At 51.7% G+C, this 24,441-nt stretch overlaps 9 protein-coding genes across 9 annotated transcripts; 4 read left to right on the plus strand and 5 right to left on the minus strand.

Moving 5' to 3' along the window:
* Window positions 1–3,082: 3,082 nt before the first annotated feature.
* CORC01_04904 (uncharacterized protein) lies at window positions 3,083–4,100 on the minus strand (the record flags this gene model as incomplete). The annotated part of the gene is made up of 4 exons (XM_022616551.1): window positions 3,083–3,347; window positions 3,408–3,709; window positions 3,770–3,950; window positions 4,024–4,100. 4 exons carry the CDS (start codon window positions 4,098–4,100, stop codon window positions 3,083–3,085), a joined length of 825 nt encoding a protein of 274 aa, XP_022476913.1.
* A 730-nt stretch (window positions 4,101–4,830) lies between these two features.
* Window positions 4,831–6,009, plus strand: CORC01_04905 (MGT family Glycosyltransferase; the record flags this gene model as incomplete). Its single annotated transcript, XM_022616552.1, has 1 exon — window positions 4,831–6,009. The coding sequence occupies one exon, from the start codon at window positions 4,831–4,833 to the stop codon at window positions 6,007–6,009; it is 1,179 nt and encodes a 392-aa protein (XP_022476914.1).
* A 463-nt stretch (window positions 6,010–6,472) lies between these two features.
* On the minus strand, window positions 6,473–7,814 carry CORC01_04906 (aromatic prenyltransferase; the record flags this gene model as incomplete). The annotated part of the gene is made up of 2 exons (XM_022616553.1): window positions 6,473–6,617; window positions 6,682–7,814. The coding sequence occupies 2 exons, from the start codon at window positions 7,812–7,814 to the stop codon at window positions 6,473–6,475; spliced, it is 1,278 nt and encodes a 425-aa protein (XP_022476915.1).
* A 1,532-nt stretch (window positions 7,815–9,346) lies between these two features.
* Window positions 9,347–11,108, plus strand: CORC01_04907 (cytochrome P450; the record flags this gene model as incomplete). Its single annotated transcript, XM_022616554.1, has 5 exons — window positions 9,347–9,376; window positions 9,433–9,664; window positions 9,730–10,278; window positions 10,345–10,858; window positions 10,949–11,108. 5 exons carry the CDS (start codon window positions 9,347–9,349, stop codon window positions 11,106–11,108), a joined length of 1,485 nt encoding a protein of 494 aa, XP_022476916.1.
* Window positions 11,109–11,275: 167 nt separating this feature from the next.
* CORC01_04908 (DUF563 domain-containing protein) lies at window positions 11,276–11,716 on the minus strand (the record flags this gene model as incomplete). The annotated part of the gene is made up of 1 exon (XM_022616555.1): window positions 11,276–11,716. The coding sequence occupies one exon, from the start codon at window positions 11,714–11,716 to the stop codon at window positions 11,276–11,278; it is 441 nt and encodes a 146-aa protein (XP_022476917.1).
* Window positions 11,717–11,934: 218 nt separating this feature from the next.
* Window positions 11,935–14,762, plus strand: CORC01_04909 (uncharacterized protein; the record flags this gene model as incomplete). Its single annotated transcript, XM_022616556.1, has 4 exons — window positions 11,935–12,281; window positions 12,933–13,160; window positions 13,241–13,987; window positions 14,081–14,762. 4 exons carry the CDS (start codon window positions 11,935–11,937, stop codon window positions 14,760–14,762), a joined length of 2,004 nt encoding a protein of 667 aa, XP_022476918.1.
* Window positions 14,763–16,145: 1,383 nt separating this feature from the next.
* CORC01_04910 (uncharacterized protein) lies at window positions 16,146–16,673 on the plus strand (the record flags this gene model as incomplete). The annotated part of the gene is made up of 2 exons (XM_022616557.1): window positions 16,146–16,376; window positions 16,455–16,673. The coding sequence occupies 2 exons, from the start codon at window positions 16,146–16,148 to the stop codon at window positions 16,671–16,673; spliced, it is 450 nt and encodes a 149-aa protein (XP_022476919.1).
* A 1,395-nt stretch (window positions 16,674–18,068) lies between these two features.
* CORC01_04911 (glutathione-dependent formaldehyde-activating enzyme) lies at window positions 18,069–18,738 on the minus strand (the record flags this gene model as incomplete). Its single annotated transcript, XM_022616558.1, has 4 exons — window positions 18,069–18,319; window positions 18,451–18,514; window positions 18,579–18,625; window positions 18,687–18,738. 4 exons carry the CDS (start codon window positions 18,736–18,738, stop codon window positions 18,069–18,071), a joined length of 414 nt encoding a protein of 137 aa, XP_022476920.1.
* A 2,434-nt stretch (window positions 18,739–21,172) lies between these two features.
* On the minus strand, window positions 21,173–23,731 carry CORC01_04912 (ferric reductase like transmembrane component; the record flags this gene model as incomplete). The annotated part of the gene is made up of 1 exon (XM_022616559.1): window positions 21,173–23,731. The coding sequence occupies one exon, from the start codon at window positions 23,729–23,731 to the stop codon at window positions 21,173–21,175; it is 2,559 nt and encodes an 852-aa protein (XP_022476921.1).
* Window positions 23,732–24,441: the final 710 nt, after the last annotated feature.

Consider the following 24,441-nt stretch of genomic DNA (forward strand, 5'->3'; position numbering starts at 1 on the left):
CTGAAGTACCTTGAGGTTCCATGCAGGTACCTAATTCAATGGATGGTAAGCAGTGCTGTTAGTATACAAGGGTAGTCCGTCTGTGGATGAGGCTGTTGAGGTTTACATTAACACCGGAAATTGAAGAGGCTTCATTATGTACTTAGACCCTCTAAGGTTATCTAAAAAATGTATAAACCAGAGAATAGTTGATGCTATATGAGGATGTGCCTAACCTAAATATGCAATATAGTCTATCTAGCTGTTGATAAGGGAAAGCAGAACGGAACAGGCGCTGTGGTTTGAAAGTTTCGGTGGTGGTCGTGTGCTATCAGATTGGTACTTTGAGTATGTGACATGGACCTAAGGGAAGATATAGTGGTAATGCTTGCTTACCTTACCTTAGTGGAATGTCTATTTAGTAAGCAGCTCACCATGGCACCACTCTCATGACTAGGTACCCTCCTTATTGCGTGCCCCAACTGTCCTTACGCATATACCGCTTATGATGCCACGGCAATGAGATAAAAGGTAAATAACTGTTAGATGCAACTACTGAGTTAATGTTAAGCATTCAACGCAAGAACCAAAGTCACAGTTTAGATATGTTGAAGCCCTCTTCGTTAAAAAGAAAAGTAGCTGCTGGCTCTTTTACCTAGATAGGTGAAAGATGAAGATAATCTTGGACGTGACCTTTTATGTTGAGAGAGTCTTTTATAACATTGTTTGCATTAATGAAACCCCAACATTTTGCTGTCCGTTTCACGATGAGTACAGTTAATCTCATCGCCCCAACTACCAGCTTATTCCCGTGTTTCGATTAACGAGTACAGAATAAGGATGAATCCCATAGCACATAGCACTATATCCTGGGATTATGTGCGACCAGATTGACAAAAATAGCGGCATGCATAATGCTAAGCGCTTTGGCGCAAGAACCTGAGTGTAATTCATCACGATTTACACAGTCGTCATGTTGTCAATGGACGGCATAATTGCAGCCGCACAATCGAGCATGACCTCAAGCTGGAAGGAACGTAAATGATAAGGTCACCCGAAGGGTGTGGGCGCATACTTAAGATATGGCGACTGATTTTCTTCCCCAATTTTTTCAATGCGGTCAGCTTACAGAAGCGCAACGTGAAGCGCAGAAGGTTCATATGAAACGGAATCAATCCTTGTATCCTCCGAAGTTGCATTCGAGAGTGTTTGACTGTCTTTTGACTGCCTTCAAAAATTTCATCTTCGATTTGATAGCAACGCATTCCCCTCATACGGCTCTAATGACCCTCTAGCTCATCACTTTAATCAGGTCAACGCTGTGCTCGTCGGCCGAGACTTGGAGAAGGGGACCAAATGATATGACGAAGGCGAAATCAGTTCTTTCTTCACCTGGAAGATGTGGGCTGTACTCAACGTCATAGAGCCCTTCAGAAGCTGAAGCCCGTCACTTTTACATGGAATCTGCAATACGTGATGTTTCGCTGCAGCGATCAAACGAATGGTGAAAGAACGTTAAAATAGTCTGCCGGGAACACTCCCATAAAATTAAAAGTCTCGTTCCCAAAGACCGCCTCTAGGAGCACTAGCTCGGGTTGGGGTTGGAGCCCTTATGCAGCTTCCTTGGCAGAGAAGTACCGAACAAGCCTCTTCCGCATCTGAACGATGGCAAAGAATTCGAGCTTTGGATGCCAAAGTTTCAGGAAAGGGAGGTAAAGAGAGGATTGATGGCAGCAATGCAGTACCTGACCGTACCGGTGATCGCCTCCGGGAATGAACCTCAGTCAGCCCGTGCGTACAGACGGACTACTTTGAACCCCGAGGGATGTTTCGGGGTGGGGCCGCGTTCCCGATGTTTGAAGGAAGGATCCGGAGCATAGCGCCGGGGCGGCGGGGAAGTGTTAGCAACTAGTCTCCCCTTGGGTAGTGTCCAGCGGAACATGTGGGTGCCGCTAGCCTTTCGTGCAGAATAACAGAGACGACTCATGGCCGTGTCGATTGCGCCACAGTCCCAAGGTCTCGGCCCGTGAACAGCAGATCTTCTACCCAAGCGGTGAAACTTGTCTTACACAATACCAACCGACTCGGAACTATCATCTCCCTGACGGAAGCGAGGTCGGACAAACATGACAAGATGAATAAGGTGTAGGCGGAAGACCGCGTTTACAAATTGTCAAAAAATGCAAGCCGGAAATTGACCGTCAAAATAACCCACTGCAAATGTAATTCCATCTACATTGATCAATGGCAGCGATCACAGGCATCAGGCACCAGAGACCACATCGTAGGCTGCTTTGCCGACTGTCTTGGCAATTGCTTCGTTCGCTGCTTGGCCTCCCAACATGACGTACTCGGACTGATGGCCCGCCCGACTCTTGCGGGAATCCTAAAGGCCCAAGGCTTAATTGTCCCTTGAGTTTATGAAGACGTAATGCTTGGCTGCTCGCCCGTAGTTAATTCTTTCAGTACTAATTTCTTCCAGCAGCATCCCGTACTGGGCCGGCTTGGAAGAAAGCGCTTGGCGCAAGCATAATGAACAGAACGGCAATCATCGTGTAAGATTACTCAGCCGGCTATATGAGTTGAGCCGGTTTTAACTTATAGATGAGGCCTGGACAGAGGATGGCGTTGGTCGAATGGTAGAGAATATGAGGAAGTGGGCTCCTGATCATGCGCCAATTCTGACAGGTATTGGAGCCTCGAAGCTTGGCCAGCCTGGTATGCGTCTCGAGATCGAGGTTTCGGTCTACGACCCCTAGAGCTCCAGATAGGCTTCCGAGCTGAGTTGGCTTTCTAAAGAACAAAAGCTCCAGTCTTCTCAGTAAATAATGACGAATGATGGAATTTCTACATGCATCCGCCATAAAGACCTGTAAGTGAGACTGAACAGTTCTCAAGTACTCATGTAAACATGAAATGATATTGCCCAGGTGCTCACAATAGCTGGCCGCAGTCATGCTTTAGGTAGTGATTTTGTTTTTGTTTGACTTTTTGAATACAAAAACCCCGCAACCATGCTGTGGGTATCAAGGTTTCTACTAATTAAACAAGTCGATGATGATGAAAGTATGGCAAGCGGCACTTTTAATTTTGGCCACCAGCGCTACCTCTTTCTCTGCCAATACCAAATACCGACACCGGCGATAGCAACAGCTGAGGAAGAGAGAATACGCATCGTCTTTTTGATCGCGGGCGACACAACCATCTCTGCGGCGACATGGAAGTCGGACATGGCGTTGATCCGCGGGTATGGCTCGTTGGGAACTTCTTTGCCCAGAAACGTACAGATTTCCTCCCAGCCGAATCCCTTTTCAAGGTTCAGGACCAAAAGTTTGTCGGCAGGGACAAGAGCTTTCACACTCTCTAGGCTGTCGAAACGGTCAATTTTATGCTCATAGAAACTTGAAAACACAACGAGGCAAACGTACTATTCAACATAGCTTTTGGATAGCGCTTCATTGAAACCGGGCTCGCTGGGTTCCAGTCCTCCCGACCACCTGTGCGTCATGGCCCTGAAAAGTGCAGTGAGCTCCGAGATGAAGCTGTCAAAGTACCTGGCAATCGATAAGGGCGGCTTCGCTAGCTTTGCATGGTACGCGCCGAGTGATCCCGCGATTGACTTGGCCCAGGACTCTGGAGTGCGCTCCGTCAAGATGAACTTGACATCCGGGTCGTTCAGGTACTCTTTGATGATGCTTGGGCAGAGATAGCAAGGGCTTTCGATAATGCACTGACGGTGTTAGATGACGCCCTCTAGGCAGCTGGTAATTTGAAGTCACCCGAAACGTACATCATAACCGGCGAAAAGCTTGTCAAACTCTGCCCGTTGAAATGGCTTGTCACTGTCATTGGCCAGGATAGCCTCTTGGAGAGCCCTCATTTGCTGGAACCCATACGGCAAAAGCTCCGAGATGTGAAAGGGGGCATACCCCAAGGTTTTCAATGCTTGCCATAAACCTAGAGTTCCAGTACTATGATAGAAAAACAAGTTAGCTGCTGCATTGGTTCCAAAGTTTGATGTTTTGCCTTTTTTTTTTTTCTTACCGGCTAGGACCAAGTCCAATAACTTTCATCGAACGCGCCTCCGCGGGAGCGGAAAGTTTATCGACTGCTCGGGACATTGTGACAGATCGGTTGATGCGGCAGTAGAGTTTGTCGGCTCAACGGGCGCGGTGTTGCTGACCCTTTTACTCGTAACCTCCCAATGCCTCCCACTCGTAGCCTCAACTCCATCGCAACTGCCCGCTTACGTACCCCCCCAATGACCTCCAGTTTGTTATCAACTCCATCAAAATTTCAATGACTCGTGATGCTCGCCGACTCATGCGGGTGGGTTCCCTATGTCCGGGGTAATACAGAGTGGACCGAGTGGTTGAGTTGATAACGTTGTATTTCGACCCGCATGGCACTTTTCAATTAGCGCCCTCAAAGATAATGTCAAGATAGCAATCTGAAATTATCCTTGCCATGGGGTTCAAACATGGGCCGATTGCGGATGATCTTATCCTTTGATGTGGTGATGTGTTGTTGGCATTGATAACTCAATCCGGACCAGCGAATGAGACCAGACACTTTAGAGTTTGAAGAGTACTTATCGATAGGTTCATAATACCTGCTAGATGCAATAGTGATGATGTGTCTTGGACTCGTCCTGCAGTGCGAACTGAATGCGCCAGGTGTTTGTCCAATCACCACGTTCATCAGATCAATTGCAACAGCTCTGGTCAACTTTACCGCCTCATCAACGCAATGCACCTTTCAACACCGGAGGGAGCAGCAACGGCTACGAAAACCCGTCAACCTTTAAAGTTCCTTTTACACTGTTTCTCCGCCACCGGCCATGTTTTGCCAATGCAAGCGGTAGCCAGGGAGCTGGTTGAGCGCGGCCACGAAGTCGTCTGGACGACAATAGCCCCTCAAGAGCAGCGCGTGCTTGCATCAGGGGCAACGTTCTTCGCTGCGGAGGAAGTAATCAAAGTAGACGCCAACCTGGAGGGCGCCAATCCGAAAAACATGGCCGAGACGGCAGAGGTCATGTTCCGAGGGCGCGTCACGGCACAAGTCGCTGATCTCCGCCGTGTCCTCAAGACCTTCAAGCCAGACCTCGTCCTCAACGACGCTCTGCCCCAGGGCGTAGCGGCGCTCTACGAGCTGGGCGAGATTCCTCACTACGCGACCTTGGGAGTTGTCCCGTTGTATTTGCCAGATATAGGGCCCGAGCCCGTTGAGCATGCTGCGCAATCTGCGTTGGGACTCCTCATCAGCCAGCCGCAATTGGTGTTGCCTACGATCAATCCGGAGAGGGAGAAACTCGGACTGCCTGCCCTCAAAGTCACAGACACGTATTCATACAGCCCGTTTCTGCACATCCAAGCTTCGTGTCCATCGCTGGAATTTCAGGAGGGCCCCGATCCTATTCTTCCTCGAGCCCAGTACGTTGGGCCCCTGGTTACCCGTCTTGCAGGTGCGAGTATTGGCGTGCCGACATGGTGGCAAGACGTTGTCGAAGCCAAGTCCATCATTGGAATCACACAAGGCACATTTGCCATGGACCCGACCTCACTCATCATTCCCGCCATCAAAGCACTTCAGGGCGACAAGAACCACTTGCTGGTTGTGCCATCCAAACTTGCCGAGCAGATTCGCGACAAGGTCAAGGTGGAAGATAACGTCCGCATCGCGGAATGGGTCCCCTATGATCTCTTGCTACCACGCTGTCGCCTCCTCGTAACGAATGGCGGCTACGGCAGCGTGACGCAAGCCCTCTCGCACAGCGTTCCTCTCGTTTGCGCAGGCACGTCGGAAGACAAGAAGGACACGGCTGCGCGGGTGACATGGGTGGGTGCGGGGATTGATCTCAAGACCGACACGCCCTCGGTAGATCAGGTGCGCGACGCGGTTCACAGGGTGCTCACTGAGACGAGGTACAAAGAAAATGCAACTAGAATTGGAAATGAGCTCAACGCACAGGGTGGTGCCAAGAGAGCGTGTGATTTGTTGGAACAGGCGGTGATAGAGTTCAGTCCGTAGACGGGTAAAGCATAGAAGGAATAACTTCGGACCAAGACGGAGTGTTGGGGATAGAATAATGACATGGGTGATCTGTACCGATGAAATAGTAGAGTTTCTAATCCACACGCGGTGACAGGCTGATACCAAGCTTTTGCTCCACGGAGCCAAGTCCCATGTCGCGGGCATCACACGCGTTTTAATTAGAACCCCGTCTTATCAGCTTTTTGCCAAGAAGTGATACAACGTTGTAAGTTGACATGGTGCAGGTAACGCGAAGTTTAAAAAACCAAATTCAACACCACTTCTGAACACGGACCAAGTGTTCGTCACATCGCTCACGGGAAGCTCAGATTGTGCAACTTTAAAAATGCATCTCAGTAATTGTCTAAGACTCAGGTAGCAAACATCATGAACTATTTCGGATATCAAGTAAAGAAAGCGTAAAACACCATGAAACAGCCAAACATCGCATCACTCGTCATCATGGCCTCCGAGCCTGAATCACGTCCTTCTCACAATCAAAAGACTGAGGGCTGAGATATGTCACCACCCTCAATTGTCCCTTGGCCAGGGCGCAACCGACGTAGTAATGGCTACCGCAACGAGATTCTAGAGTTTTACGTCCACTGAAGAGAGTCGTCAGCACTGGAAGCAATGGGGGACCTTGGTTGAGGGGGGGAGAAATCGTACAAAATGTCGTTCAAGGCTTGCTCGTAGTTGTCCATCATCGAGTCGGACCGACGAGTAGAGAAGAACGTGCGAAGTCGGGCGAGGACGTCCACGTCGTTCTTGCTAAAGTAGTTGGGGGAGATGTACACCTTTGGTGAGATGGCCCTCCCGCATCCGAGTGTGTAATAGAAGCCTGGCGACGCGCGCCCGGGGGCGTCGTCGCCCAGCATGTCAGGCGCGTCCGCAAGGAACGTCTTCCAAAAGTCCTTGAGGTCGTCAATGGCCTCACCCGACATGTCGAGCTTGCCCCCGAGGGTCAGGCAGTCCATCATGTACTCAAAGGTTGTGTGCTTGGCCCTGATGTAGACCTTAATGCGGGCGTCCTTTGGCGCGAGGCAGTCGATGGCGAGGATCCCCGTCTCAAAATTGTACTTCTTTGTGCCTTCTCTCAGGAACTCTAGAAGAGGCTCGGCGCCGAGGGATTGCAATTGGTCGGTAGGGAGGCTGCGGATGGACTGCTCCACCAGCTCGAGGTTCGTGATGCCGAGCTCTTCGGCCTTGAGTCCGGGGTAGATGTAGATTTTCATGACGGGACCGCTCTTTTCAATGTCAAGGGCCACCACGGTGCCTGCCTTTGGTGTCGTCTCTTCGATGAAGCAGTCCACGGTCTTTGTTCGCGTGCCGTGGGGCAGGATCTGTCTTGTAAAGTGGTTGTACCACTCCAAGTCCAGGTTAGGAACGAGCTTCTGTTGTTGGAGCTTGAAAATCCAGTCGTTTGTTGCGTGCCTGTTGAGAGGGTCTAGCTCCGTGCCGGCATGCAGACCGATGGGCTCAAAGGAGTAGCGAACGACGGCTTGGTTATCACGGCCCCATTCCCAGCTGAAATCGATGGGAGTAGAGTCCGGTGTGCCGGGACTCCTCCATCTTCTGACGTTGCCTTGACAGTCTGGTGAGGGGCCGAGTTCGGGGGCGACGAAGAGGGAGTAAAAGTTGAGTTCACGGTACTGGTCTGCCGCGCTGTATCCGGCGTATTTTAGGAGCTTGGAGAACATGCGCCCCGTCTTGTCCCACCAGAACTGGGAGTCATCGTCTCTGAATCGCAAGACAGAGTTCAGAAAGTCCCAGGGCTCGTTTGACATGATCATTTCACCCATATTGAATGTTGTGCCGCGGCAAAGGACGTGGTGATAGGGTTCAAAAAAAGAAGGCAGAGCTTGAGAGCGAAGGTGGTTCACCAGAACCCCTGGACGATCGAGCTGGTGTTATATCACATGCCACAATGACGACTCCACGATAGCGAACCCTGCGAAAGCTCCTTGACTCCCGCGTATCTTCTTTCTCATTGGGATCTATCCGTATGTGACGACTCTTGGTTAGCTCATGGGTTCATCCGATGCGGAGGTCGAGGTCAGGGTTCAAGGTTATCGACTCGTGGGATGACAGGGTATGTGTATTGCACGGGCCTGTCAAGTTTCGTGATATCTTGACCCGACCAGGGGATCCTAGACGCTCCATGATGCCAGCGCTGTTTCCAAGGTTGATGAAGGCTGGCTGGCGGTTGCTGGCTGGCGGTTGCTGGCCGGCGGTTGCTGGCCGGCGGGAGTCCCTCTTTTAGCTCGAGTCAAGTCCTGCTAGACATACGGATACTGATGAAATATATTTTAGTCATATACTACCCTTTGTGTATCCGCGGATGTATGGAGACTACACCTAGGATATCTGTTGGTCAGCTTACATCCCAATCGCTCAAAGTCCTAGTTGACCAGACAGAGCCCAGGCGGACATGGATACCGTAGACAGCCAGTCGAAGTGGAGAGAGATAAGCCAGACTGCCCGCTCATAGACCCTTGTTGTAGAATTGTTCCAAAATAGGTATATGTTATTTATGATCTCTCCTGAGAGTAATTCACCACTGCCTACGAATATTTAACTTTGGAATACGCTTTCTTCTTTAGCAAATGGGTTGGAACGAACGACCGCTGGAGTATTGTTTTCCCGCTAGCTTGTCGACCAGATCGCCGTTACGCAATCCGCTCATTCTAGCCGAAGAAGACTCCACTAAATCGAAGCTCTTCGGTATCTAGGTGTCTAAATCGGAAAGATAAACCGGGCCCGGCACTCTGTCAGAGTATAATATATTAACTACGAGTGCCGACGAGTCAGGGCGCACCCCACGATTACCCCAGAAGCCAAGAGGAGCACCGATGACCGACGTCCGCCTGCCAAGAAGGGAAGCAAGCTCAATGGCTTTCGGGCTCGTCCGCTCCCATTCGAATGCTTCCATGGCTTTGGCTGCGAGGTCACGCCGACAGTGGGACCTATCAACCGAAAATTCAAGCATTGTTTAATTGAAAAGATAAGTTCAAGACTGTTGGACGTGGGTAATTGGTTTTTTTGATAGGGATCTGCCATATGACTCGTTGAAGCGGGCGGAAAGCTGTCCGATGAGGACCGATATGCGTCATATCATCAAGCAATCGCCCCCCTCTGGGACCTTTGAGATTGCCATGCCGCTCTTTCCACATCCCCATCTACTATCTACTCCTTGTATGAACCCCCGTCTTCTCTCCTGGAGACTCGACTTGCCGCGTTGCTCTTGATTCGAAATGTTTCATCAGCCACCCTTAAGCAAGCAACAAGACCAGCAGGGTCTTAAAATCACAACTGATTGACCAAAGCAGTCAAAATGGCGCTTCTGGGGCTTTTGGTTCTCGCAGTAGGTGTGGTCACAAGACTGGTAGACACCGAAAGCTAATCCAGGGCACATTGCAGGCACTCCTGGGAGTCGTGGCAAAGTGTGTTTACAACGCCTTCCTACACCCACTCAGCCATTACCCCGGTCCAAAGCTCGCTGGTGTGACGAGAGCGTACTACTTGTTCTTTGATGTTCGTGGGGTTAGTCACTGGAAGGTTAAGGAATGGCACGAGAAGTACGGCGAGGTGGTCCGTATCGCCCCCGGCGAACTCTCTTACACGTCTGGCCAGGCTTGGCAAACGATATATGGTACGTTCAATTGCATTGATCGGCAACATCTTGGCAGTCACTTTCTTACGCAAGGCCCGACGTAGGCTTTCCCAACAAGGAGGGGACGGGCAACTTTGAGAAGGATGCACAGTGGTGGAACAAGAACGTCAACGGCGTCGAGAACATCCTCACGGCCGACGACGCCGGCCACAAGCGCATGCGCCGCCTCCAGAACCCCGCCTTCTCGGACAAGGCCCTCAAGGCCCAAGAGTCCGTCATCACCGGCTACGTCAACCTCCTCATCCACAAGCTCCACGGGCAGGCGTCGAGCGGGAGCGCCGAGTCCGCGGCCGTCGTCGACATGAACTCGTGGTACAACTTCACCACCTTTGACATCATCGGCGACCTCGCCTTTGGCGAGCCCTTCTACTGCCTCCGGGATGCCAAATGGCACTGGTGGCTACACGCTGTCTTTGACATCTTCCAGGCCGGCACATACCTCCGTGCTGCCCGTCGGTTCCCTTCGCCGCTGTCTGAGATGCTTTTGCTTCTCATCCCCCGCCGCCTCATCAAGACCAGGGTTGCTCAGTTCCAGTTTGGTGTTGAGCGTGTGAATCGCCGGCTTGAGCAAGAGACCGAGCGTCCCGACTTTAGTAGGTTCAACATCCTTGCCTTGGCCCAGTCCGATGAAAGTGCACAGCGCTGACTCGATTCTCCAGTGCACTACATCCTACAAGGAAGCGATGAGAAGGGCATGTCGACCGAGGAGATCTACGCCGCGGCCCAGGTCCTCATCGTCGCCGGCAGCGAGACCACGGCGACAGGCCTGACCGCAGTGACGTATCTCCTCTGCGAGAACCCGCAAACCTTGGCCAAGCTCACTTTGGAGATCCGCAGTACGTTTGAGAAGGAAGAGGACATTACCATACAAAGCACCGCTGGGCTGAGCTACCTCAATGCAGCCATTGAAGAGGCTCTTCGGCTGGGACCACCAGGCCCCGGGACGTTTCCTCGGGTGGTCCCGGACGGCGGAAGAATGGTCTGCGGACAGTTCGTGCCGGCGGGGTACTCAGTCGGTGTTCACCACCTCGCCGTCAACCGGTCCCCGACGCACTTCCGCGAGCATGACGAATTCCGTCCTGAGAGGTGGCTCGGGGATCCGAATTTTGAGTCGGACCACAAATCGGCGGCTCAGCCCTTTTCGTTTGGACCAAGGAACTGTATTGGAAAGAAGTGAGTCGAATATACCCCCCTTCTTCTGTCCTCCGATATAAGCAATCTCTTTGTATGACAAGTGTGGGCGTAGCTGACCAAACTTTACAGCCTGGCTTATGCCGAGATTCGAACGATCATTGCTCGTGTTGTGTGGAATTTTGACATGAAGCTGCACGCGGACAGCGCAGGCTGGCTGGGGAGACAAAAAATGTTTACTACTTGGCACAAGACGGAGATGAAAGTCTACCTTTCCCCTCGGGCCAAGTGAGGCCTACCTCCATATGAGCAGTCCCAATTATGAAAGACTTAGTTCACTTCATTCATCGTTTGATTGGCTCAAGCGTCCAAGTCTCTCAGTGGGATATTGGTCTCTGGGGATGAACTTCAATAAAAATAAATTCGATCCACGTTCAACGCCACCTGAGGTCTTATACGTCATGGTCCATCCATCCCATCCATACCTAATGTATCATTATAAACCAGAGAGTCGACGACCTGAGTAATCAGCTCAATGAATCGGTCCTCATCAATCCGGATGTCGGCATAGTGCCACCGTTCCCGCTTGCCAACATATCTTTTGCTCCGCTTGCTCCGCTTGCTCCAATCCTCTGCCCCGACCATGTCAACGTGGTTGCTGACATAGGTCTGACCCATCATCCGCGCCATGCGACGGAACCCCTCGTAAAACATGCTTGAAGGCTGGATCTCAACGACCGCGGCGCCGCCCTCCCGGAGAAACATGTTGTGCATGATGCCGGCGCCGTGGACACCGACTAGGACGCTGTTGAACTGCACGATGCGAAGCTGGTCGGCAAAAAGACAGCGCGGCAAAGTCGAAGGCGTGGAAGTTGTCGGGAAACTTGGCTTTGGCCACATGTAGCAGAACGTCTTGGTCTATGAGCTTGCGGCACTCCCTCTGATCAATGAGGGTGCCCTTGAGCATCTCTGTCGACCGTTCTCGTCCGGTCTCCTGGGATATGCCAAAGTGGTGTATGATGATGCGTTGGGGAAAGATTCTCAGCAGAGACGCATCTCTGCAGCCCCGCTACTCCCAATCATTCTGCCAAATAGGGTTGCTTGCGCCCGCCTGGAGAATGGCGAGATTCCGGGGTGTCTCGGGCAGAGGCTCGGGATCGGGCCGGGTCCTGCGAGATGTTGGCGAGGCGGACGGGCTCGCGCTCTGCAAAAATGCTTCATTACCGGCGCAGCGGTCCGTTGAGATGATTGTCCAGGGAGATGACTTGGGTTCTGGGTGCGTCGACGGGAATAGGGAAGTAATGCTTCATGGCATCAGCGACGTCAAGGGGTCCAGCACCGCACCCTGGGCGATACAGGAGGCATTGTTTTGGTTCTGGGTACGGCCAGATGTGCGGTCTCGCGCGGTCTCAGTCAAAGATGTCGACATTGGCGAGCGGTGCTGGATGGTCCGGTCCCGGAGACCGTACATGTAGAGATGGTCGGGGCTGAAGCTTTCCGTATAGAAATTGGGCCCCAGTCGCTGTTGGTTCGCCCTGCTAGATATAGCTGGTGCAGGCAACACGATCAACAATCAAAACCTTGGGTCCCTGTTATGTGGCGAGCAAAATACTAGATAGGTATGTTCTAACCCGCTTGGTGGCGAGTGCTGCAGGGCACAGAGGCATCTGGACGAGAATAGAATCATGGCCGAGGTGCCAGTAGCCGCTGTGAAGACGAGAGACTGCGTCGGTTCGGGCGCTTAGAACTACATGGGGGGGAAAGGGGGCACTGTTGTTTTTCTCTCACCCAGCCGCTTTTCAATTGTATGCCATTGGTCACATTAACATCTCATGTCTTGGCTTTATCCACCCAGTTGTGTTGGAAGTACATACTAGGCCACCTGCATGCTCAGCTCCTGTTGAAACTGTCGCGAGTCTTGTTGGAACCAACGCCGACAACTCGGCCCAGCGAATAAGAAGAAGAGCAGCTAAGCGAACTGGTGCTGCCTAGCCAATGTAGCTGGTCTCCTCTGTGCGAGTCTTGTCCCCCATTGTTTTTCGCGTTGTTCTTCAAACTCCCAGCTTCTGGACGCAACGTGCCGGCCAGCAACCCTTCTCTCTTCTAATATACCCAGAAATCCTCGCGATATTGCGAAGAACCTGAGCTTTGCCTCGTCTGTCCGCATGGCCGTCTCCTTGCTCCTCTTCCTCCTGGAGGGCGTCATGAGCGTCAAAGCAGACTGCTCACCTTATCCGATTTCCCTCCCCATTGGCAACGTGACTCTGTCAAATGGCAAAGTTGCGAGAGGATTGAACTTGGCTGTTGGGTCTCCCGCGCAAACTTTTGCTTTCATGCCGCACTGGTACCGTCCTGAAACTGAACCCATTCTTGCTAGATATATGGCACAGAGCACGACTAACCTCATCTTCTTTTAACACATAGTGAAAAAAATGGGAGCTTGCTGTACGGAAATGATGGTTACTGCAATCTGGAGCAAGCGGATATCACGTCCAAAGATAGCTGCACGTCATATCGGGGCGGCGCTTACGACTCCATTGAATCCATAACTCGCAAGACAGCCGATCTCGACACGTTTCCAGACGACGGAAACTTGGCACAGCTCGACCCCATTACAGACACTTTGAAACTTAACGATAACGTCACTCTGGAGAATGTCCAGTTCGGCATTGCAAAGAGCGCTATGCGCGGCCAAGGATACCCCTCCCAGGTCGTTATCGGGCTCGGCTCACGTTCTCCCTTTTTGCAAGCCTTGAAGTCGTCGAGTAAAATAGCTTCGCGGTCCTGGAGTTTCTTCTGGGGCAGGGGCTTTGGTATGGAATCTCAATTCAACGGCCACGTCGTTTTCGGGGGTTACGACCGAGCCAAGATAAAGGGCAAACGATACACGCAACCATTGGCGGATAGCAGCTCACCATGCGGTTCGAGATTGGTGGTGACTATCTCAGACCTGAAGCTCAACTTTCCAAACGGCTCGGAATCCAGCCTCTTCTCGCCGAGTTTACGTCCTATTGACGTATGCGTCAGCCCCCACTCGCCCTTTGTAATGACGATGCCCTATAACCCTGTCTTCATGTACTTCTTAGATCAGACGGGTAGTAGCATGTTGAACTTCACTCGCAGTCTCGACTATCATGATTATGACATGAGATACATTGCCCCAAGTCGTCCGTAAGTTGTTCTCTATTCTGCCACCAGCTCCCTACCCCAACTCTCAAAATCCACTCGGACAAACCGAATACTAATAACACAAACTATCTGTAGATTTGTTGGAGACTTCACTGTTTCCCTGTCTTCCGGCCTCAATATCCGCATACCGAACGAATACTTGGTGATACCTCACGTATCTCTCGACAAAACCACAGGAGACACCCTCGTCAATACGACAGGCCCAGATCTTCTCTTCAACTCGTTACAGGCGGACAATGCAAATGACATGCCGCAGCTGGGCTGGCAATTCCTTGCCGCGGCATACCTCCAGGTCAATCAAGAGGCCTCGCAATTCTCACTCTGGGAGGCGAACCCTACTCCGAACGAGGACCTGGTGGCCGTCGACGCCGACGACAAGGACGTGACCAATTTCTGCAGAAAAGACGGGAGCGACGCCGACAGCGGCGGTAACTCGTCTCCGTCCCCGTCTCCGCAGCCGGCACCCAGCGATTCTTACTCCACAGGTACCATCGTAGGAATCGCCGTCGGAGCCGGCGCAGCTGTCCTTCTCGCGGTGGGCGTAGCGGTTTGGTTTTGGTTTTGGAGAAGAAAGAAGAAGAAGGCGCAAGCCGAGGTGACGCAATGGAGCGTTGGCGCACCTGTGAACGGTGGAGGTTTCACGAATACAGAGAATCCGGAACAGCACCATTATTCAAGCTCTTACAACGTGTACGCAAAAGCCGAACTGACAGCGGAAGAGAGCATCACCGGGCCACGGTACGAAATGGCTGGCTGAGTCGTGCGGAAGGCTTAGTTACGTATTTAGCAATGTTCGAATGGTGCGAGTCGCGTAGAAGACCAATATACCCAAACTATTTTATTCAACACGATTTGGACGTGTGATTGTATCTTGAAAAGTCTTGTTGACGTTTTCAGGTTTGAAACTGAATGTATCATAGTCTTTAACCTTAGTCCCAACCGGACTAGCGCGGGGAAATAAAGATTGCGTAGCCGCACAACGTAATTTAGATATAGATGTTTTGTATACTGGTGGATTGTTATTCGTTGATGTGACTCAGGCAAAGCCTCCCGAATCTTCAAGTACCAATTTCAGTTATAGTGTTCGGGCATGGTGCGCTTCTCCTGGCCTGCTGCGCTCTTCCTGGCCAGGAATAGACCACACCTCAGCTTCTCAGGGCTCTCCAGATGGAAACTTGGAGCATTGCTTCGGATGATAGAACCTGATTCTAGAATGTTATTTAATCCTCAGCCTTCAGACATTCTATCCAAGAATCTCAAGTTGTGCCTGATACTGAAAATACTGGGGCTTCCGTTCATTTAATTACTCTTGACACACTCCAAACCACAAGCCTCACTTGCCCGCCGCCTCAGCAGGGACTTATGAGGTGCCTCGGCTGAGAGAAAGAGATTGTCTCAAACTGAAGTAGCCAACCTCAACACAGCCTAGGGCAACGGCAAAAAGATTTGGACGATCTGGGAATCGAACCCAGGACCTACCGCATGCTAAGCGGTCATTATACCACTAAACCAATCGCCCAAGAGGATGATCTAGCCCGGACTTGAACCGGAGACCTTCAGTGAACAGCGAGACCATCGTGAGATCGTCTCGACATGTTAGACTGACGTGATAACCAACTACACCACCAGACCATGTGAACTTGTTGAGATGGAGCGAGGAAATTTGCTCTGGTGTGGGTGGAATTCGAGACGCGATGAGCCCTGGTGGAGTTGACGACTCGGAAGCTCCGCACGGAAGGCCCCGAGTCCACGGGGCGCCGGCCCGGCATTGGAGGGACATCCAGTCTGAACGGGTAGCGCCGGACAAGAAAGGTCGCCAGAGTCTAACTGATTGAATTGGAACAATTGAAAAGCGCTGCCTTTTCGCCAACTTGGCTTTCTGCGTTCTCGTTCCACCACCCCAAGTCACAATTGTCCAGGACATGGAAGAATCAGTGAACTTGCAGCCAGTCGGGACCAGCTGGCCGAGGCATGCCACCTACGCTCCCCGATTATCTAAGCAATTGCCAGGGGGGGGTCGCTTTTCGGCGTTTCGCGCTCTCTGTCCGCCGGGCCATCAATCACGTAACCTTCAGCCCAGTCAACCACCAAATCTCATCAGTTCATCTCACATTTCAGTCCATCTCAGACGCCCCCGTCAATGTCCAGCGCTCAAGGAAACGAAACGACCTCGCTCCTCCCGTCCCGAAACAATCACCCCGACACCACCGCCCAAGAAGAAGAGACAATGAGCAGCCAGGCCTTTTGGAGAGTCGGAGCCGTCTTCGGCGCCACCGCCGTCGGCCTCGGGGCCTTCGGAGCCCACGGCCTGAAGAACCGCATCTCTGATCCCGCAAAGATTGCAAGCTGGTCCACCGCTGCGCACTACCAAGTCAGTTGCTCTTCCACAACCCTACTGACCTGCTACCAAGGATCAGGTGACTGACCCCGGGAAAATTTAATCAATCAGCTCATCCACTCCGTCGCCATTCTCATCGCCCGCTCCAACCCCGTCGCCGCCGGTCTCTTCACCGCGGGCGCGACCATGTTCAGCGGCAGCATCTACGCCCTCGTTCTCAACCCGGACCTCAAGTTCCTCGGCCCCGTCACCCCGATTGGTGGTCTCGCCCTGATTGCCGGCTGGCTTGCCTTGGCTTTCACCAAGGGTCGCGTTGGGTTCCGCGTGTAGGCGGGTCCATGTTTGAGCTGAAAATTGCTGTGCATACTTCATCGCCAGCATGTATTCCTATCTGTATCATAGACAACCCTCGGCTATTGTGGCGCCACGTTTGAATGAATTTCCACTCTTTGAGAAAACTTGATCCCTGTTGCCACATCTCCTTCACATCTCATCTGCAATTGGACTCAAAGGGATGATTGAGCGGGAGCCAGCTTACCGCAATCCCTCGAACTCCGGGACGCGTGGGTGACACTGTCAGCCCTACGTGACATTGAGAATAGGTTGCGTGCCAACTTCGTTAAGGAGGCACTTTGGTTCAGGCTCTCGCAAGACGTCTGACTGAGGTCAGCTGGATACATCCTACCCAAAGAATATGAAGCTTCACGAGGTCAATACTTGGCATTTTTGCTTTTCTACATTGAGAAAACGTAATGATGAACCCTGCTCCACGAAGATGCTCAGACATGGGAAATTGGGAATTCGTGCTCAGAAGACGTTTCCTGATGCCCGAAATCAGAAGCTGAGGGTGACGATGTCAGGAATGGGGTTAGATGTTCCCGTTCGGCTCTCAATGACGCTCATCTTTACCGAGAAAGGTTTGAGTATCTGACCAAATCATCTCTCTCATTAAAGCAGCCTCCAAGGTGTATAGAGAAGCTGAGGAGTCGAGAGCATTGACATAATAGCCAAGGAAGCATCTCTCCTCGAACAATCCAACTCCACAAAAGAAAAATTGGCCAACCACCAGACCTCACGCCATAAGACAATGCGCGTGTCGTGATCGTTTAAAAACGCGAAATGATGGGCAGATTCATGGCTAGCGGCGAATCCTGTCAACATTCCGCCATGTGCTTCAACTGTATGTAGCAAGAAACTCACATGGAGCAAGGCGCTCATAGCTTCGGGGCAAGAGTGCTATTAGTAAGAATGCTAGACGCCACAGCGTACGCAGGCAGGGATTACAGTCCCAGGCTAGATACAAAGTCAACTGAGATCACGCATTAAAGTGAACCTACTTGAGATCCCCATCTCACGCAGTTGAAAGTGATGATATTAGGTGTTTCTTGACTTGAGATCTCTCACCATGTGCAGCAAAGTATCAGGTCGAAGAGATCGTATTATTCTCCATGGTTAAGAGATCAGCCCTAGTTCACTCAATGAAGTGGTGGGTGTTTCCTGTATTGAGAATCAAAGCTACCTTAATGAGAAGAGTCTTCTATGCTGGGCGTCGCCGAGAAAAGGGCGGACATAAGACCAGTATAGTGCGGTGAAGAGTGACACGATGGTGAGATATCGACTTGAAAATAAAGACCGATATGAATTTTCCTTCATTCGGCAACTTCAACGCTCGCCAAAAAACGCAACTCCATGTAGATTACCACTTTTCTATATTTAACCCACTACTTAACCAAAGGCGGGTTTTTGATTAGCACCCTCGACATCGCCCAAGTACGAAACCCGATCCTTGCAGTAGAACTCGACAGCAGGCTTCCCCTCCAAGCTCGCCTTTCCCTCGTCGAGTCCGCCGGCCTTGATGCACGTGACATCAGCCATCAAGTCCAGCTCCGTGTATAAGCTGGAGCCGCAGTGGGCGCAGAAGAAGTGCCTGTTGTTCTTGCCCGAGTCGCCGGTAATGTCGTAAAACTTGGGCTCACCTAGAATTTTCCAATATGAGTGCACGTGTATGGGAGGAATGGAGAGCTCAGAGAGAGAGAGAAAGAGAGAGAGAGAGAGAGAGAGAGAGAGAGAGAGAGAGAGAGAGAGAGAGGAAATATCCCATAAGTACCCTGGGTGACTTTGAAAGCCGTACGAGGAACGACGGCGTTGGAGGTGAAGGCGGAACCGCTCCACTGTCATTATCTGGTCAGCTAAGGTAGCTACGGACTCGGTGAGATTCCTGATGCTGCATTGTACCTTTTGGCAATCTGTGCAGTGGCATAATGCAGTGACTTGGGGATCCTCTGCTCTTCTTTATCAGCTCCGTTCCATTCCCAAGATGTAGACTACGCAGGCCAGACTTACCAGTACTCTCGTACTTGATCGCCTTGCACATACAGCTACCCTTCAGACCCATCTTGTGCAGTTTGCTGTTCAATAAATCAGAGTGTAGAGGAGTTGGAGAAAAGACGTTGATGGGGGATGCGAAGTTGAGGTCTATGATGTTTGGAACAGGCTGATTTTAATCATTTGGGATGAGGGGAGCTATTGTGCAGACATCCGATCGCCGTTCTTATACGTGTTTGAGAGTTTCGGCTAGTGTTAGTGCCGGCAACAAGGAAGCTGGCTTCTCCTCCTCTTCCTCCCTGCCTGTCATGATTAGCATTGGAGAGCTGGAGATATGCGGGGTTAGCCTCTCTGGTTAAGGTGGGTAACAGGTGCGTAGTTCTGGTAGATGCATGGACCCTTTTCGTTTGACGTGGCTCCCTCTCTCGCCTTCTTGATCAGATCTCCGCGGAACGTTATCAACTTTGCCTAGCTTGCTGATAAATCGCCGTTTGGTTTCGGAAATGGCCATGTTATCAATGCAAGGGCGCAAAGGATCCGATTATCACGCTGGCTTGAGTTTTTCCCCGAGAACTATCAGTGCAAGAAGCATTTGTTGCGGAGCGGAGCATTAAGCTTGTCGGCTCATGAATTGAATGACGACGAATGTGGAGGCTAGGATAGGGCGGCGAGAGAGGCAGGCGCATTGCCAAGAACTCCATTGTCCTCTTCGTCAACTTCTTGTCCAATTTGCAGAGGGGCAAACGTCCGCAATCGGGATAGCGGTGATTTCAGTGGCTGCAAAGATAAGCAGAGACACAGGCTACTAGTCACCAGCAGGCAAACAAGAAAAGCTTTAAAGAATTCAAATTGACCAATTGCAAAGCCTTGGCGTATAACTTGTACCAGCTTACGCCATGTGACTATTACACTCGATCCCAATATCATCGACAGATGCCGTTCGTCTTTTGTCGTCGCTCCTGAACAATGGTCAGAGAGCGAATTCTTCCCGTCCAACCCCGTCGCAAAAAGTTAGAAGTATCCCACTTCTTATCTTCCTCAGCCACCCTTTCCTCATGCTGTTTGAGCAACTCGTCAATCCGTGATTGATACTCATCAATGCATTCCGGAGATGAATTCGAGGGTCCAGTGGCCTCACAGCGAACACCGCCAGTGTTTTTACAGACACAATACGCCTTATCTGTGCCGTGAGACTCAGAAGGCATCCCCGGGTCCGACGCCTTCTGACACCACATATATGTACGCCTGCTACACGCTGAAAGCAATCCTAACCGCCAATCGAATCTACAGGTGAAGTCATGGTTCAAACGTCCGTCGCTATCAAGGGTCGCAAATTACCAACTACACGATCCACGGGCAGAAGCGTCGTTTGGAGAGGCACCACTGCTTCCGTCGACATCACAGCTCGCAGTGACACCGAAAAGTTCACCTTTCGAGCCGTCCTGATGGATTCTCACCCTCGCTATGAGTGCCCCCAAAGGCCTCGTGGCAGTATCCCTGATAACTTGTAAGCTGTTGCTCTACGTCAGCAACGCGACAGTCGATTGTAAACTGAATGGTCTTCATATCGTCAAGAGACTTTGGAACGTCGTTGGCCATCTCGTTTCTTGCCACGTCGTCGCGCTCAATGCACTATTACAGCAACCTTTTGGTAACCCCCGATCTCTAGCACCTGGAGGCAATTGGTAAAGCTTGATTTCTTTAGCTCTACATACCATATATGGTCTCACAACTTGGATTTTGCTACTATTCGTCATCCAAGGGCATCTATACATGTACTAAAGGCTTATGTGAATCGCATCCGGATTTATACTACAGGAAATCGGTAGCAATGTTGTAGCACTGCTTTCCTTTACACTGCGTACGGACAGCAACCTAGTATTTGTCGTTCTAAAACATACCAGATTCTTTCCTATAGTCAGTCAACCACCTAGTATGATCACTGAGGCCTGGGTCTGCGAGTCCTGTAACCTTCCGGGCCATCATAATTCCTACAAAAAGGCTCGTCCTTCCGCTGTCTGCGAGGGAGAGCACGGTCATTCACACTTCTATGCCAAGAGAAGGCCTGCGGCGCATCGATATAGAAAGGAGGGTGATGAGGGAGCTCTTATCTTTTGATTATGTGACGTGGCCGTGGTAATAATGAGCAGGAGGTGGCAATGGACACGGAATTTGTATCGGCCTTTGCGCCGATGCTGTCGCCAAAGCGGAGCAAGCAGTCCCGTGTAATGTAGGAGACTCTGGTCTCAAGTTGGGATGGACGAAGCACAAGATAGACCCCCGTACTTTTACGTGGCTACATTCCGACTCCATTCCGTACCTCAAGCATAAGAATTCATGTCCTGCCATTGCTTTCTATCGAATGTGTACTCGGTTTGCGAGCCAGTCAGACAATCGAAGCGAATGTAGGGTCATTCATGAAATGTAAAACTCGTTATTATGGATGTAGAATGTATCACCCGTGGTATCTTTTCCGTCCAGTCATTATAAATACAAGCCCTGCTTTAGAGGGCGTAGTTCTCAGTATGTAAGTAAATCTCCTCGAGCATATCGTCACCCCAAATCGCCGCTTGAAGCCGGGCGACCGTGTTCGCCACACCAACACGCATGGCTGGTGGCCCGCACACAAACACCGCGGTACGCCTGCCGAGGATGCCTCTCCCGTCGGCACCGCCCGTCGCCCACTCCTTTAGCATGTAACCGAGGTCCGGCCGGCCATACTCGACGCTCCAGCCACCGTCGATTTGATGGGGCACGGGGAAAGCGAAGCGCATCAGACTCTTTTGGAACTCTGTTGGCGTCTCCGGGAAGCCAAAGTCAAAGCCTGACGGCGGGCCGAATGTGCTGGTTGGACGGATCTGACCTGCGCTTGGGAGGTTGGTTGTCCTCAAGTGAGCTAACTCCGGGGGGCGTATTGGCACATCCGAGTTTCGCGGGCTTGTATCGGGTACCTTCTTTGGGGAAGCTGGGGCGTAGTTGAAGTGCGGCACCTCGCCTTTCGTGTTGATCGGAGGGAAGTGGAACTCGCGCTTCTTGGAATCTGTATATTCCTCTTCGTCGTATTCCCGGCCCTCGAGCTTGCGTAATGAATCTTCCTGAGCAGAGAAGCGATTGGAGGGCGGTGGTCCCGGGGGTGGTGGAGGATATTGATGGGGTTGTAGATATTTTTGTTGCGGAAGTGCGGTAATTCTGTCCTCCTGCTCGGCGCGCAATTCCTGCTCTCGGTCAGGATCGCCTTGTGCGACAGACTGGATCAGGGCGGAGTTGCGCTTGGAAGCAATCCCCGCCACAAAGCCATCCAGCTTGTCGTGGAACATGTGACTCAAGGCTCGAGGGGCAGGACGGTCTTGGCCGGCCATCATCATTGCTCGGTTGCGCACTGCCGAAGTGACGAAAAACTTGCAGGTAACACTCTCTGGTGGTGCAGACTCGCGGCAGATCCTGAGCTCTTCACGGAACCAGTCCATGGCCTCAAGTCTCTTGAGGGCCCAGACCACGACTACCTTCCTTGTAATGGCTTTTCCATCACGCATACGCTTGATCAAGTTGAGTAATTGCGACATCAATGCCGTGATGCCGCTCCCACCTGCAATCAGGATGCAGGTATCAAAGGCTGCGAGATCTCTTCGCATGCCCCCATAGGGCCCGTCCAAGAAGGCGCGATATGTGTGGAATGGCCCTCTCTCAATCGCCATGTCTAGGACCTTTCGAGTAAAGCCACCGTACGGCTTGAAGACCAACACGCAGTCACGGTACTGCTCGCCGTATTCAGAGGGGAAATCTTCACTGCAGAGCGATGAGATGGTAAAGGGGTGGTTGTCGAAGAATGCGACTCCTGGCATGCGAAGGTAAACGAATTGACCAGGCTTCCACCTCATCTGCGTCGGAATGGTTATCTTGATGGCGTTCTCAGCAAGGAGGCTGATGGCCGCCTCGTCACCAACCATGAAGCTCAATCGCCATGGCCTTGTCCAATTCAGATTGATCAGGCGAATGGCATAGCAGAGAACCCAGATGCCGATTGTCGCCCAGAGGTAGTCCCAAGAAGCCAGGTAATTCTTGGTGTGCCAAAACAAGAGCCCCACGTACACCATACCGACAGGCACATGTAGCATGACAAAGAGCTCGTATGCGATCCGGCGAATGAATGGGAGAGAAGCGACGCAAAGCCAGACCAGTGGCACAAGACAGGCGATGCCGGTACCGTAGATGATGCCACTTCCACCGGGGAAAAGGCGAGAGAAAACATCCATACCACCGTCATCCCAGACTGGTTGAATGTAGAATGGGATCGTGTGTACGAGCGACAAAAACAGGCAGAGATAACCTGCCCACCGATGGAAGACGTTGAGGCGTTCTGGGCCAATGCCGATCAGGATGGACAAGATGTTCGCCTTCATGCTCGTTACAATGATCCAAGGTGTCAAGGCAACGGCGATCATGCCAGCTCGGATAGCGACGGGTGGTGAACCAAATTGAATGCTCTGCCAGTAAAGCGGTTGCTGGAGAAAGCAGTAAAGCGTCACGAAAGCCAAGGCAATGAGACCACAAGTGACTACGGCGAGCGAGGAGAAGGTGAATCGGTGGCTGCCCCAAACAAAGTCAGGAATGGGCCGGTAAAAGACCCAGCGGAAGAGGGCCAAGGTATCGTTGACGAAGCCGACTGAGGAGAAGTGAGCCTTGGGTTTGAATTGCTTCTCGCCTAGACCTTCAGAATCCGGGAAGAAATGTTGTGCCTGTCCCGTTTGCATTGCGTGGGCGTAGTCAGGATCGGTATTGTAGAGGTTGGCATAGTACTCCTCCACCTCCTGCTTGTAGATGGCTTGGCGGATCTTGTCCTGCCAAAAGTGCCAGAATCGCATGAACAAAACTGTTCCCATAAGGGCCAGTGCGAAGTAAGTCCACCCCATTCCATATTTTCCAGACTTGGACCAAGGGTCAACTGTCAGGGCCTCAATTAGACCGGGCGGGCTGTCGGGTTTGGGGGTGATGGCGATGCGCTTCGCGAGTTGCGCTACTGTCCTAGTGGCAGCATCTGCCATGTCACGGATACGAGTAGCCATTGCTGCAAGGCGACGAAGCTCGAATTAAGCTGCGCGGTGAGGCGACTGCGCGCGGAGATTGATAGTTATGTCAACATACGGTGCACTTTGTGAAGTCGAATGGTTTGGGGGATCTCTCCAACGTTGCAAGTTCCTCACGCTTTGCTAGTCGGTTGATTGTTGTGCAAGCCGGGGAGTACCAAGTCGTTCCGCTGTATGTAGATGACGTCGTGACCGAGGATCGCGGTACTAAGCTTCACGAAGTGCCAGATCCCTTCAAAGCGGGGCCTGGAGCAGTAGGTTTGACGCAATGCGATGCTATGCTGTGGCGGAGGAACGAGTGACCGGGTAAGAGAACGGACGAGAGCGTGCCAGATCGCGAGTTGGGGCGCCACCAGGGGATATATGGAAGTGAGATCGGAGACGCTCCGAAGTGGAGAGGTCTCAATGGTTTGATCCTGGGGTGTGGGCGGCGTGATGAGCACAGTTATCGACAGTCTCGTCACGTTGCCTACAGATTCGGTCGAGAAGCGGGTTCAGTAAATTGTGGTGACATGTATAAAGGCAGAGGATATGTGATAAGGCGGCGAATATTCCATGTGGAGGGGGTCGAATGGCTGCGGCCTTGATGGGGGGTCGTGCAATGAAAGGCCAGATGAAGGGATGAAGAGCTTCTTTGGCTCGGATGGCAGAGTGTGAATGGCACGAGGCCCAGCGGCTGACCGTACTTT

Source organism: Colletotrichum orchidophilum (assembly GCF_001831195.1).
Source record: "Colletotrichum orchidophilum strain IMI 309357 chromosome Unknown Scaffold_33.1, whole genome shotgun sequence".
Classification (NCBI taxonomy): domain Eukaryota; kingdom Fungi; phylum Ascomycota; class Sordariomycetes; order Glomerellales; family Glomerellaceae; genus Colletotrichum; species Colletotrichum orchidophilum.